The 15122-nt window shown below is 37.4% G+C and overlaps 1 protein-coding gene across 2 annotated transcripts in view; it reads left to right on the forward strand.

Annotated features, from left to right (window-relative positions):
- The window catches only part of PCBD2 (pterin-4 alpha-carbinolamine dehydratase 2), a 41776-nt gene that overhangs the window by 25483 nt on the left and 1171 nt on the right, over window positions 1-15122 (forward strand). For both annotated transcript variants that reach the window (XM_070793602.1, XM_019964945.2), the window contains exon 3: window positions 14826-14906. In XM_070793602.1, coding sequence (XP_070649703.1) covers window positions 14826-14906 — 81 coding nt within the window. The remainder of the gene's footprint in view (window positions 1-14825; window positions 14907-15122) is intronic.

The raw sequence follows: 15122 nt of genomic DNA on the forward strand, positions 1-15122 counted from the left end.
ATTTTTTTTTGTTTTACTATAACTCTGGATTTGCAACTGGCCATAATTCTGAAGATTTCCATGAAGAATACAGTAAGACTACCAGGTAGGCATGGCCCCAGGTTTTCCACTGGGTGCTTGGAGAAGATTAGGCAAACCAAGAGGGTAATGGAGACTTTAACTTCATTATGAAACTCTACCGATATTATAATTTTGAAAACTTAAGATGCAGATCATTTCAGAGCAGTACTCTGTTTTCTAAGCACTAAAAACAAAAACAGAGAGAGCTCTTTTGTATGCTGACTCCTGGGCCTTCTCTCTACCCCTCAATGAGTCCTCTCCTGGGCAGATTGGAAACTGTGTGAAAGTTGGATAGTGGGAATTTTCCTGGTGGCCCAGTGGTTTGTGCTGTCACTGCCAAGGGGCTTTGGGAAACTAAGATCTCACAAGTCATACGGTGTGGCCAAAAAAAAAAAAAGAAGGTTGGGTGGTGTGCCCACAGTCACATGCATGGCTGGGAGAAATATTTGAGGATAAGACCTCAGGTCCCAGAGAAGTCTGCTCTGGGGATTGATCCTTCCACAGGGCACACTATTTTTCCTGTACAGCACAGTGACTCAGTTATACATATATATGCTTTCTTTTTCATAAATATTCCATTATAGTTTGTCACAGGACATTGAATGTAGTTCCCTAGGCTATACAGTAAGACCTTGTTGTTTATCCATTCTCTGTGTAATAGTTTGCATCTATTTAGTTTGCATAATCCCAAACTCCCAATCCATCCCTCTCCGACCCTCTTCCTCCTTGGCAAGCACAGGTCTGTTCTCTATGACTGTGACTCTTTCTGTTCTGTGGATAAGTTCTTATTTTATTTTTTTCATGGAAAAACTTTATTTTAAATATGGCAGCATTTGTGTCATATTTTAGATTTTACATTTAAGTAATATTATATTTATTTTTCTCTTTCTTCACTTAGTATGATAATCTCTAGGTCTGTCCATACTGCTGCAAATGGCATTATTTAATTCTTTTTTATGGCTGAGTAGTATTCCATCGCATGCTGCCGCTATTGTAATTAGCTAATATTCTTTTTTGTTGAACTTCACTTTGTGTGTGAGGGCACTGTGCTGTGTGATTGGTACACATCATCTCCCTGTATCCAGATGGGGGAATCTCAGCCTAGGCAGGACGTGTAGCTTGCTCAAGATCTGGGTCTAGAACACAGGTTCTGAATTCTTGGATTGATATTCTTTCCATCTCATTGTATGCTTCTGTTACAGTAGATGTGTTTTTAAAATGTTCATTTCCTCTGCAAAACAGTTTTAAAATATGAATAAGTTAACCACACTTTATCTGTTTCCCTATTGATGGACATTTGTTTTTTCTGATGTTCATTACTACAGTGAGTTTTGTTAACAGGCATCCTTTTATTTCCTTGTGGACAGGTGTGAGAGTGTCCTTAAGGTATAGATCTAAAAATGAAATTGCTGGGACAACCTTCTGGTATACAGATTAATAAAAAATTAAGGTTCAGGATTGTGTGAAGGACAGGACTTGGAGACATTCACATATAAGCCCAGTGGCAAGGCTGTTTGTCATTAAAGAACCCCACCCATACATGAAGCCAGTGAAATCTGTAGTGATCTAAGCCCTTAAGACCTCAGAGCAGTAGGAGCTGATTTTGAAGTGGCTCTGGAAATCTGGGGAAGGTGTGCGTAAGGTGCCAAGATAGAGCACAAGTGGGGCCTCAGTCCACGTACTGAGTACTTTAGGGTGGAAAAGATCCACTTTTAACCGAAATTCACTGTTGAGAGCGCTAACTTGGAATGTCATCCATGATACTGCAGATTTGTAACTTGCTACCTTACTTGTTTATAAATGTGCAAAGATTAGGTTTAAACTCGTTATTTTATAAATGTCTATTGCCTGAAAAACGATATTCCAAAAGGATATTTTCCCTTTAATTTCTCAAATCAAAAAGCTCCAGATTGTGATAAAAATGTAACTACTTGCTGTCTCCTTTGCTCTGCAGATATGCGTGGCTGAGACTGAAAAATGGCGCTAGTCAGGTCGGTTAGCTTCTGCACATTCGGGAACGGGTGGACTTAAACTAGGATGTAGTGTGGACTTCAGTGGAGCTGGGGTTGGGATGCAGATGCTGAGTATCTGCTAGTGCTGTCTTACCCAGCTGTGTTTAAGTAATCTCATTGCTTTCAGTGGAAGAATCCTATTTTACTCTGGTCTTCATGGGCAAAGATAATTATATATATTTGCCTGGGTAAGCAAATCGATCAACTTGTAATAAAGTGTATCAGACCATTTCTTTGGCAGGACCAACCAGAACAGTTTGTGAAGCAGAGCTGTTTCCAATGGAGCATGGAAAGCTTTGAAAATTCTCAGTAATAGCAGAAAGCAATATTTGAAACCACCCTTAAACAATTGTTTGTTTTCCTCTTTCCTAACCAAGTTTATAAAAATTTGGTCAGACAGGCGTTTTGTTTTGATTTAAAATATTTTCAGTGAATTGTTATCTGCCGAATGCACATGTGTTCCTGCACTTTTTCTTTCATGACTGAAATTTAAACCCTTCCCTGAAGTCCCCCTGAAAACCTCACTCTGCCCAGTAAGGTTTGCGTATGGGAGGAGGGTGAAGGGATTGGGACCCTGGAGAAAGCTTGCTATTTGAAATCTGCCTGTGCAGTTGTGTACTAGAAATGGCTGTGGTTCGTGCCATAAGGGCTCTTTGTCTTTCTCCTCTACCAAGATTCCTCACCCCCGAAGGACGTTGGTTAATGCGGGCATTTCACTTCGGTTAATCAGATCATGAGTGCCTGTGAGCATGGCAAGAGGCATGATTGAAGCATTTATAAAAAGTTGGCTCATAGTAAGCCACATAATTTGTTTTAAAGAATTACCTCTTCAGTGACATTATATATATTGGGGGAAAAAAAGCCCAAAGATTGTGGTTTATAACACCACACCTGGTCCACATTGTACTGGATGAATCCATATTTGCTTCGCTGTAAATGATTTTGAGGGTGGAATTCTTGGATTGTTTTGTGTCTTGTAAGCCCTTGACATTGTACTGGTACCTGTGTGCACACAAACCTCCTGACATGGGAAAGGCCAGCTCAGCCTTCCACTGAAATGCAGGTTGGCTGCATTTATTCTGCATGTTCTTAGAATGAGGAAATGATATGACAATAAACAGAAATGCCCTTGCTGAAGAGAGAAGGGAAGCTGGTGTTTATCTGGTCAGGTGGTTTAGATTAGCCATGATGCGGCTCTGTATTATGTTACTTTAAATCATTGTGTCCCAACAGGACATAAATTATGAAGATTGTTACAGTATGTTTCATCCTATGTAAGATCAACAAATTGGAATAATTTTTTTATAGGAAAATCACAGTGCTTTTTGGCAAGGCTATTGAAGCCTTTAATTTGACTTGAGTATTTCTCAAATATTATTGCCTAATATATAAAGTATGATTTGCATAAGGTATGAAATAATAAACTTTTAAAAACAAAAGGGAAGAAATTCTCTTTAGCAGTTGCATCAAATGGCGAAGTGCTCTCACTCCATTGGGATCCGTATGCTTTCTTTGTCCTCGTGTCTTAAAGCCAGTTTGTGGTCCTTTCCTCTGACGTGATTGTGAGTGGGATCGTGAGCGCAGGTCTTGGTGCAGAGATGAAGCTTTGCTGTGTGCTGCCTGCCCGCCAGCCTTCACCTGCACAGAGAAGGCAACTGCTCTGGGGTGGAACTGTATGGGAGCCTGCTCTAAGGTGGAGAAAAACTTTCCCCCTTACATACGTCCAGGAAAACAAACCTTTTTTTTCTTTTTTCCTTTCAGGACTTTGTGGATTAGTAAAAAAAAAAAAAAAGGCAAAAACCAACCCAAACCTCAAAACTGTACTTGATCAACAACTAAAGTTAAGGTAATTTATGTAAGAATATTACAAAAAGAATTGATTTAAGTAAGCATTTATTCTTTTAAATAATTCTCATTACTGGTTTTCTGAGTTAGTTGCCTTATTTGTGAATTTTAAACAAGAAACGGTTTTTCGTTTGTATTCGGGAGGCATCTAAATTTATTTGGCCACACAGGACAAATTTTCTAGATTAAAAAAATGGCATGAAATTACTTGGTGTGGGATTTAAACAAATTGGAGCTTTTTCAGTGTCCCACAGTAGCACATTTTCTACGTGTTCTTATCAGACCTCCTTACACTGAGAGTGAGCTTAAGAAGTAGTAGAGCCTCTGGTTTACAGGGACTGGGAGAGGTGAGACAGATTAAGGATTTGCTTGAGGCCATAGAATGAGGCAGAGCTGGGGTTAGAACTTTTTGGAATATGATGACACCTGGGCCCCCCTCCCACCCTCCACCGTCTGACTCCCCAACAGACCTTGTGATCTTTTGATGCCAAAAATAGGATAAGTGCTAAGTTTTTTCTACTTTTTGTGCCTCAGACCTTGATATTTTTCTTTTAATTCTTTAGTAATACTGTTTAGAACATAAAACCGAAAAAGTCCCTAGTTTCATCAATAAGGGTAGGAATAGAGCTCTCCTTAAGCCTCATCATAACAGATTGAGGATAAACTCGGAGTATACTTGTGGTTTGCTTCAGCTCAATGTCTGAAGACTGACAAGTTCATGGACCTTTCCAAGTTCATAACCTGTGTGTGCACTTTGAAACAAATAAATACAGACGACTTATGGGATGGTCTCTATCTGCACCGGCTTCTTCAGGATTGGCATCGTTTTCTGAGATGTGGGTCTGGCAGACTGTTTTCTCCCGGTGATTCATTGCAGCCGTCTATCACTGGATGTCCTCTGTGGAATGATCAGGATGTCTGATGGGGCTTGAATAGTTGGGTGATATATTTTTCCTACAGAAAATATTGGCAAGTGTTGCTGAAACTGTACTTAAAAACTCTTACAAGGAGACTTGATTCTGTTTAAAAATAGTGAAAGAAAGGATAAGTATGAATTCACTGATGCTGTACAGACCTTTTTATACCATCGGATATTTTGTGATGTGAAGTGGAATGAGACTGTTTTACAAAATGTATACTGCTTGTAGAAAATGTATTTACTGTACCATTAAGCCAGATTAGATACTACTTTGTTTCTTTAAAATACTTTTTGAGTGCTCCCACCCCCAGATGGTGGGGGATCGGGTGTTCTTTTTGCCCTGAGCCCTTATTTTCTTCCTTTACCCTTTTGGTTATTGTTACTGGATCTTGACTTTCAGATTAATTTAACACATCCAGTTTGGGCAGAAAGAAACCTTTTCACCTTTTCTCTCTTTCTCTTTTTAAAATTAAGTGCATATATATAAAAAATAAGGCAAGGAAGTTTCCTATCAGATATAAACTGGAATTATATCGTGTAAGTACTAGTTGCATCTATTAAAAGGAAACAGTTGATTATAAAGAAGAAAAGATAGGGAATAAACTGCTATTTTGCATATTATTCCATTAAAAAAAATGTATTTGGCCAGATACTCCCCATATATGGTTTGGATGCATGACATTGAAGCCTAGGGATATTTTTTCTATATAAATTTGAATTTTTATAAATTTTATGATGATCACAGTATAAAGGAGTGTAAATTGTAATTCTCAAAGGGTTGCTAAAACAAAACAAAAACTTTGGTAGTCCTTGCCATACTCGCCCTTTATAAGACTCCTGAAAGCTAACAAATATGGATTATCAGCAGATTAGGGAAGAAAACCTCCAAAAGAACTTTTCTGAGGCAATTGATTGGCAATAATGAATAGCAGCAGTCAACAGCAAGGCATCAAAAGTTATTTTGACGTTGGTGAACTTGGTGTAAATGACTTCTCGAGTGATTTTGAAACCATTGTTTCTCCTGATTCCAGGAGAGCAAAACTAATGGATTGTGAGAAATTCTAGAGGAAACTAATCAGACTGAGCTGTTTGTCTGCCCAGTAGTAGCTACTGATGACATGGGGACATATGATTTAAATATACGTGCAGAGGAATTCGGAAATGAATGGTGTCTTTTCAGGGATAAAGTATTCTCAGTGAGTGATCGTCTTGGTCAGAATGTCTTTTTGGCACAGAGAGAGCTGTGTGAAGTCTAACTATTGTAGTTAGAGAACGTTCACTGAAAATAGAACAGAAACGAAGGGCTCTTAGGTAAAATTGTGTGTACAGGTGTTTATGTTGCTTATCTCCGCTGCCTTGAGAAGAGTGGATTCATGCTGGTGGACCTCTGTCAAACAGTCATCTCCCTAGCCTGGGAATTCAGGAGGTGTTTACCAATGTAATTATAAATCCTAATTCTGCAAAGAAAACTGTTTTGTACCTTGTGTTTTCATTTAACGGTATGTATTGAAGGTAGTACTGTGTAATTAGCTAAAAGAGCTGCCTTATTTTTTCCAAATGGCTGTTTAAGATATTATGATTATTGCAAAAAAAAGGTGACTGAGGAACTTATTTTTAAGGCTCTAAAAATATTATGGTTCTGTGAGTACAGCTTTCGAAGGTAATATTTAGAAGTATGTGCTCTCTCACAGGTGGTGTACTTATTACCAACAGCTGAAAGGGCACTAATTCAGCCTAGGGCACAGCAGAGCGTCTGCTCATTCAGTAGCTTGTGGACATTGTCTTAAGAGCCTGGGGAAGCCGGTTTAATTTCAGAGTTGGATATTCTTGGGTGGGTTATTGGGAATGTTGGGCTCTGCAGTGGCTCATGTAAAAGGCAGGTAGACTAGAGGCCCCGTGTTGGTGGGGGTTGTCTGCCCCAGACGCACACATGCTGGACTGCCTAGGGAATGGTCCTCAGGTAAGGCCTTTCGTTTGGCTTCTCAGGGAGATGTGAGTCACCTGCTTGGCTAAGATGCTTCCTGACAGATTGCCAGTTCCACTGGAAATCTTCTTTTGAGGGTACCCACGTAGAGAAATAGTTTTAAATATGTTGCTGGTTTTCTCAGCCTTGCAAAGATGAATTTCTTTGGTCTTTCTATTGTTCTTGTACTGAGTTTGAAAAGAAATCCTTCCCTTCCAGAGTCTAGGCACTATAATGTTGAAGTGTTGGTGGTGATGATAATTAATAATAGCGTTAACTGAGCACCTAGTAGAATGCCTGTCATACTGTAAAGTCTGCTACATGAGGTATCGCCTTTTTACATATGGGAAAACTGAGGCTCATTTCACATGTTAAGTAATTTCTCTGAGGTCAAATAACTAGTGAACAAAAGAGCTAGACTTGAACCTAGGTCTCTGACCCTGAAGTTTCTGCAGTTGACCACTGTGTCAACATACCAGTGACAGTTTAGAGGGAAAAAACATGATCAAATACATCTTTGGTTGGATCTGCTCTGCACATTTCTTGTGTTGTTAATTGAGAATATTCTTCTGTTGCCTGCAGATTAAGATCTGGTGTTCTCTTTGCAGCAACTAGAATAGTTGCCCGTGTTTTTCAGAGAAAGTCATTGTGAGACATGAAGTCATATTCTAGGGCAAAGAATGCCTTCCTTGGTGTACCAAGCAATGTTTATGTGGTTGATCAGTCATCAACACCAAGAGAAGGTCCTGTCCTGTGACATGTGCGTGCTTGGCAATGATCTTGCTCTGCATTTTGCTTAATAATTTTCATTATTTTTAATTAAAGTTGAAGAAGTGCAGACTCTAGCTAAAATTAAGGTAGGTTGTGTTGCCGGAATCTGGTAATTACTTTAATTGATCACAAGATAGTTTCCTTGATCACCAATTAGACTAAATTGCCGATCATGTTTCAAGACGTGAAGAAATGCCCGAACTGATTTATGTAATAGTGTTTTCATTTCTAATCAGACATAAATATCGTTTCCTTCCATAGCAATTGTATTTTATAAAAAAAAAAAAAGGGTTATAGGCCTACAAACATGAAGGTGATTCATAAACAATAGAGTTCTAATTCATTGAATTAGTAAAGGAAGTATTTAGAGGCTTAATGGAGATTGTACTGGGGAAATTACTTTGGAGTTGCTGGTGCTCATTTTCTTAGTGGGAGATGTGTTCTTTTTTAGTGTGTAATTAAAATAGTCTATAATCAAAATATAAAAGGCAGCTGACTTAAAGAACATATCAAAGAGAATTGCTCTGAGTAATGACAGATTCATATTGTAAATATGTGCTAGAAGTTAAGTCTTAGAACTTTAATAAATCATACATGTTATTTGGACTGAAGCTGATGCTGTTAAACATTTCACAGATCAATACAGGGTTTTGTTTCAGTTTTGTGCATCTGATAGTCTTTCATATTTTCATGGAGTAAACTGAAACAAAAGGAACTTTAAGAAAAATTAAGGTTCCCAAAGAATACTTGATTTGGGGGTTCATGGAAAAATCTTTTAATTGCTGATGGTTTGGAGATTTCCAAATGACAAACTCCATTGGCCCGATTTACTGTGATTGTAATGCTTACATTCCTTAAAATGGCAGAGTGACTTAAAAAGTCATACTTCATCATGCATTCATGGACTTGTTCATAAAATGTTTGTAATTTGCAATAGAGGAAAGACTGAAACCATTATCAGCCATTATATGCTATTTGTTGGACATATGTTTGTTTGAAATGGCCGTGGCTCAACAGAATATGGCTCATAGACAAACTATGCTGTAAATTGGCACTAAAAACCCACCTAAACAGGTAGGCATATGTTAAGAAGTTAATGTGAGCCAAAATATTTTAATATGAACCAGGTTACATACATTGCAGGATCCCAGTTCCCTTTACAGTGAGACCTTCATTTGCATGGTTTCCTCATTTTTTCCCTACCCAGCTTTAAAAATAGGTCATGTATATATTGATTCAAAAGTTAAAAGGGACCAAAGAGTATAGTAAGCCTCTTCCTCTTCCTCTTTCTGATTCTTAACCGTCCAGTTCTCCCTCTCCCCAACCCCCATCACTCACTGTTAGCGGATCCTTATGTATGTCATTCCAGAGATGTTAATTCACGTGGTTTCTTTTCTTTCCTTTTCATACAACTTATAGACTATTGTTACCCATTTTTTTCTTATTTAATAATATATCTTGGAGGTATTTCTAGTCAGAGGATAAATAGTTTTCTCCTTCTTCTTAATGGCTACGTAGTATTCCAGTGAATAAATATACCGTGAAATATAGTTTAGTCAGTTCTTTATTGATGGACATGTGGCTCTTTCAGCCCTGTCACTGTTAAAGACTGTGTTGCAGTGACCATTCTTGTAATTTTTGTATGGGTATGTCTGCAGGAAAAATTCCTAGAAGTGGAATTGCTTGGCTGAAAGGCATAATCCTATTTTCCTAAGGGCATAGGCATTTTTAATTTTGATCTTGTCATGTTCTCTTCCATAGTGATTATTGTATTAATTTATTTTCACCAAAAATATATGGAAGTGCCTTTTCTCCTGTACCTTCACTAGCAGAATATTATCAAACTTTTTGATCTTTGCCAAACAAGAGATTTAACTTAGTTCCCCACACCCTGACTTTTTGAGATAAAATTGACAAATAACTTAGTTTTAATTTGTACTTCCATATATGGAGTTAGGCAATTTTTATGTTTAAAAACTATTTGATTTCTTTTCTGTTAGCTATTATGTCCTTACCCATTAAAAAAAATTGCATGTTTGGTCTTTTTCTTATTCATCAGATCTCTCTACATGCTGAGGAAATGTGTACTGCAAATAAAGTTTGTTGTTTGTCTTTTAATTTGTTTGTTGATTTTTATTGTCATACAGAAAAACATTTAATGTAGTAATCTTTTTTTAAGTAGTGGTTTAAAGTTTTCTGCATGTAGAATTTATGCATTTCTTGTTAAGCTTTACTTTTAGATAATTTTTGGTGCCATTTTAGGTGGGAACTTTTCTTATAGTATCTTTGCTAATTCATTGTTTTTATAAGAAGACTATTGACTTTTGTGGGGGTGGGGGCTTGTTTATTTTCTACTTCGGTGGGAATTCTTCCCGTGTTTCCTTGTTAAGAAAGATGTTGCCTTTTGAACTGAGAATATATTCTCTCATTTAATGAGCCCATATGTTTTTATTTCATTAAGAGTTTTCATGCATAAAAAATATTGAATGTATCAAATATCTTTTTAGAATTTATAGAAGTCATATATAATTTTTCTCTTTTGATTTATTAGTATGGTAAATCATATTAACAGGTCCCCAATATTGAACTATCCTTGCATTCTTGGAAAAAATCCTATTTGCTCATGGTGTTTTGTTCCAGTGTACTCAAAGTTTTATTTATTAGGATTTCAATTAATATGAAATCTATAGTTTCATTATTATGTACTATCTATGTGAGAATTTGGAGACTGTTATTATAGGTTAGGGAAGTAATCTGGAAATATCCTTCTTTTTCTTTGCTCTGGAATAGTTTAATCAGTATTAGAGTTAACTGTTCCATATAGGTTTGGTAGAATTCCTCTGTGAAATGATTGGGAAGGGTTACATTTGGGTGTTACTCTTAGACACATTTCTCTTTTACAGTTATTTAATTAATTTTTTTCTCTTCTAAAGTCAATTTTGATCATTTTTCTGTCTCAGAGAACTATCTTATGTTTTAAAGTTTATTTGTATCAACTTTGTTTAAAAATCATTTTTTGTATGTTTTAAAATTTTTCTTGTAATTGTAGTTACTTCCCCATTCTCATCCCTTTACCATACAGTTTTAGTACATATTATTTTTTAGTTCTAGTGCTTATGTTTTACACCTTTAAATATACATGTATCTTTAACATTTGATATTTCAGCTTTTAAAGATTTTTTTAAACTTTCATTTACCTTCCCTATTTCTATTTCTTTCAACTATTTAAAATATTTATTTATTTGGCTATGTTGGGTCTTAGTTATGGCTGCTGCTGCTGCTGCCAAGTCGCTTCAGTCGTGTCCGACTCTGTGCGACCCCATAGACGGCAGCCCACCAGGCTCCCCCGTCCCTGGGATTCTCCAGGCAAGAACACTGGAGTGGGTTGCCATTTCCTTCTCCAGTGCATGAAAGTGAAAAGTGAAAGTGAAGTCACTCAGTCTACTGAGTCACTGCAGCCTACCAGACTCCTCCATCCATGGGATTTTCCAGGAAGAGTACTGGAGTGGGCTGCCATCGCCTTCTCCACTTAGTTGTGGCATGTGGGGTCTTTTGTTGTGGTGCATGGGCTCTCTGGTTGTGGTGCATGGGCTCTGGGATATATGGACTTAGTTGCTCCATGACATGTGGGGTCTTAGTTCCCAGACCAGGGGTTGAAGCAGTGTCCCCTACATTGCAAGGCAAATTCTTAACCACTGGACTGCCAGGGAAAACTATTAAAATAATAGTTTATAACATTTATATTTTATTCTGTAAGTATAAACCCCCACAGTTGTTTTAAATGTATTTCTAGAGCTGAGTGAATTTATTACTCATTGCCAATACTTTTGGTATAGTTTCTCCATTAAACTCTTAGTTACATATATTTCATCCTTTAATAAAAATTTCCTCAAGAAGGGTGAATGGAAATTATTCCCTGAGTTACTGCATTTAAAAAACATATGTCCTCTGCATTAATTTCAAGCAATGGTTTAGCTGGGTATAAAATTCTTCACACTTTGATTTCCTAAAGTCGTTATAGGCATTGCTCCTCTGGCTTGTATGTTGAATTTGATATGTGGAAGTTTAAAGTCAGTAAGATTCTTTTCATCATTATAGGTGAATTGATCTTTTTGACTAGATGCCAAAAGGATTCTTTAAATCTTCATAGTTCATTAACTTTACTAGAATGTATGGAAATGGATGAATTCTTAGTCTATGGATTTAAATTTTTTCTTTTTGGAAGTTTTTCTTGAATTAAATCTCCAGGGTTTTTTTTTTTCTTTTTTCTTTCTTCTTTTTTTTTTAAGTTCTTTTATTGACAACAATTGTCTATAAGTTAAATATACTTCATTTTCTGTACTTACTATTTTCTAGTTCTTATTGACTCTAGTTGATTTCTACTTCATCTGTCCATTTTCTCAGTCCTGTTCTCTAAACTTATTAATTGCTGGTGTCTATTCTGCCTTGGCCTGTTAGCAACTTTCTTTGATGGAATGGTTTTAGAAAGCCTGTGATTTAGCTAGCTCAAGGCCTTTAGATTCCAAGTGGCATCCTGGTAACAAGTAGCTACGGCTATAAAAATAAATCTTTGAAAGAAGGGACAGATGCTTTTCACGATTTGCCAAGTCTGCTGTTTAGTCATATTCCTTCTTTATTATATTCCAGATAATCAGAATTCCCCTTTGAAGTTTTTCTTTTTCCCTCTCCTTACATACTCATCTAACTTCCTTGCAAAAATTCTTTTACTTTAATTTGAATGTGTACTGATATAGATGTTTTTAATTTGTAGATTTAAAAATAAATATTTGGAGGATTATTTGGTTCTGTTATAAGGAAGAAAAATTATGGAATTATCTTTTTGCTCCCAGAGAAGATTGAATATTCTTTTCCTAAGGAAGAATTAGGAGCAAATCCTGTGTAAATAGTTTATTAGGCTTTGTGATGTTTTATTGAATGTAAATATTAGGTGACAGTTGAAGGGAAATATGTAAAAGAAAGGAAAATGCAAATTTGGAGAATCTTTGGATGTGCCTTTTTTCTTTTAAGCATTGTATATAGATAGGGTAGATGCTTTTTCTTTGATCAGTATACCTCTAATGATATGGCTGTTCTCTTATAAGTCATATTTTTGATGGAATAGATTTTGCTACTATGCTGATAGCATGCTGGGTGGTCAGAGATTTGAGGATCACTTCTGACCATGTTCAGATCAGACACTCATTCAGTCCATTTGGCTCTTGGGAATGTTAAAGTATTCTAAGCATCACTTTGGACCTTTTTGGATGGCTTTGTTCAAAGAAATTGTGGCAACAGGGCTTAAAAACTTGGACAGTGACCCACTGTGCCACCTGATTTCTTATTATTCACTAGTTTTCCCCAGTCAGTGTGCCTCAGAATGTTATCCCACAGTGTGTTATTCGTCTGATATATGTGTGTCAGTTTCTGTTTAAGGCCCATGGGAAAATGCGAGGGCCATTCTTCCTAGAGACAGCAACTAGAATCTTAGGTTCTCAAGACCATGGGAGGGCTTTTTACTTATCGTTATGTTTTGTAAGGTTTGTGGTGTGCATTTGGCCAGAAGCTGTAGTGGTAGCATTGTGTGCATTAGTAATCTCTGACTCTGTGCCAGGTGCTGTGCTGAGTAATTTTATATCCCCATCTCTTTTTAAAAAATTAAAATAATTACATGAGCTTTTTATTATTATCCCCATTTTACTGAAGAAAATGGAGGCTCAGAGTTAAATCACATGACAGTTGAGTAATAGAATTGGGATTTGAATCCCTGGCTCCCTGGCTCAAAAATCCATGTCCTTAATGTCTGTATTACTGTCTCTCAGGGGTGGTGATATGATTGTAAATCTTCTAAAGCTAAATGAGAATAAGGCATTAGAAGCAAGCAGAGTAAAAATTCTCATAATAATTTAGTACAGGTTTACTCTGTTTTAATAGTTAAAACAAACTTTCTCATTCGACTTGCCCCTTCCGCCTCACATAATATGGAGAATCAGATTGAAATAAGAAGGGGTGGGAGAGTGAATATTGTTTGTCCACTGATAAGTCCATGCATGGTTAAGTGGATTTTTCTTGAACTTCCTTCCTTTTCTTAGTAGGGAAAACCTTCAGGCATTAAGTGTCAAAATGGAAATCTTTATCCTGAATGAAATCGATTGTGAGATAAGAACCATTATGAATGACAGAACTGTTTGAAAATGACATCTTCCATATTTCTGTTAACTTGGAAATGTGCTCCTATGTCATTTGGTGATTCAAAAAAACATAGCCCAAGTAACATCAGATTGGTTTTTCTGGATAGGGGTAAAGAAGTTAAATATTTATATGGCTGTGATGGGTACTGCCCTGTGAATTCCACTGTAACTTTATAATTAATGTGCCATTACCTTAGAGCCTTACCAAGTATTTCTGCCTTCTGGACACGAAAGAGACAAACTCTTCTATTGTTTGCAATTACCCTCATAAAAATTTGAAAGTAAGCAAAGCAAGCAAAAAAAAAAAAAAAAAAATGTTTTTCTTTCCTCTCAGGACAGGTTTGCCTTCTGCTTAACAAAATTAGGTTTGCACTTTCCCAGTGGTATGAAGTCAGTGCCCTGCAGGTCCCCACTCAGGCCTGTGGCTGACTCTGCAGCCGTCTGCCCCAAGCGGAGTGTTTTCTCTTCGAAATGGCAGTGCTAGGCAGTAGCGAGAAGATCCTAAGCAGGCAAGCCCTTCTTTTCTGTTCCACTCTGGATGTCAGTGAAAATAGTCTCTCATCCCCTTCTGTCCTGCCTGGGGGATGGGATGGTGGTTCACTTCTACCAGAGCTTTCGCTTAAGACACACTCTCACATTTTCCCGTAGTCTTTGTGGTCAGTACCTTAGCAACCCAGTCACTAAAAACAAAAGGAGCAGTGCTGCAGGAAAAGAGACTGCTAAGATTTGGGGCCAGGTACACTGGCCCCATTTGAGAGCCAGGACACTGAGTGGAAGGGAAATTATTCCCTGTTTTATAGAGTCTCATCCTGAGGACAGTTAAACAGTCCAGACAGGTCATTGGGTGAGACCAATTTCCCGGTTTGTTTATTTGAGCCTGAGTGTTTTTCACATACAGCAGCAGGTCACAGTCCTGCTACACTGCTATCCCACCTCTGTGGAGAGCACTCCCTTTTATTATTGCTTCTCCAGGCTTTCCTAACCCTGTCTTTATCGGGTTGCTCTGGGGTCCCTCTCAGGGGGGCACGGGCAGTGTCAGTCATCACTTTTGACTTCGTCTTATGCAGGCCTTTGGCTTTATGTCCCGAGTTGCCCTACAAGCAGAGAAGATGAATCACCACCCGGAATGGTTCAATGTGTACAACAAGGTAACTGAATTGCCTTATTTTGGGATCACCTTAATTTTGGAGTTAAGAAACTTCTTTCTTACTTGCTTGTCATCCTGTGCAGCTAAGTGTCATTCATTGTGCTTAGGAAAATACTCTCTTATTCTTTCTCTCAGAATCCCTGTGTATTATTGCAAATTAGTAACAAATTTCAGATTACTCAAAAGAACAATGACTAAGTTCCTTATTTTCATGCTT

The sequence above is a fragment of the Bos indicus genome, chromosome 7 (genome assembly GCF_029378745.1).
Source record: "Bos indicus isolate NIAB-ARS_2022 breed Sahiwal x Tharparkar chromosome 7, NIAB-ARS_B.indTharparkar_mat_pri_1.0, whole genome shotgun sequence".
Classification (NCBI taxonomy): Eukaryota; Metazoa; Chordata; class Mammalia; order Artiodactyla; family Bovidae; genus Bos; species Bos indicus.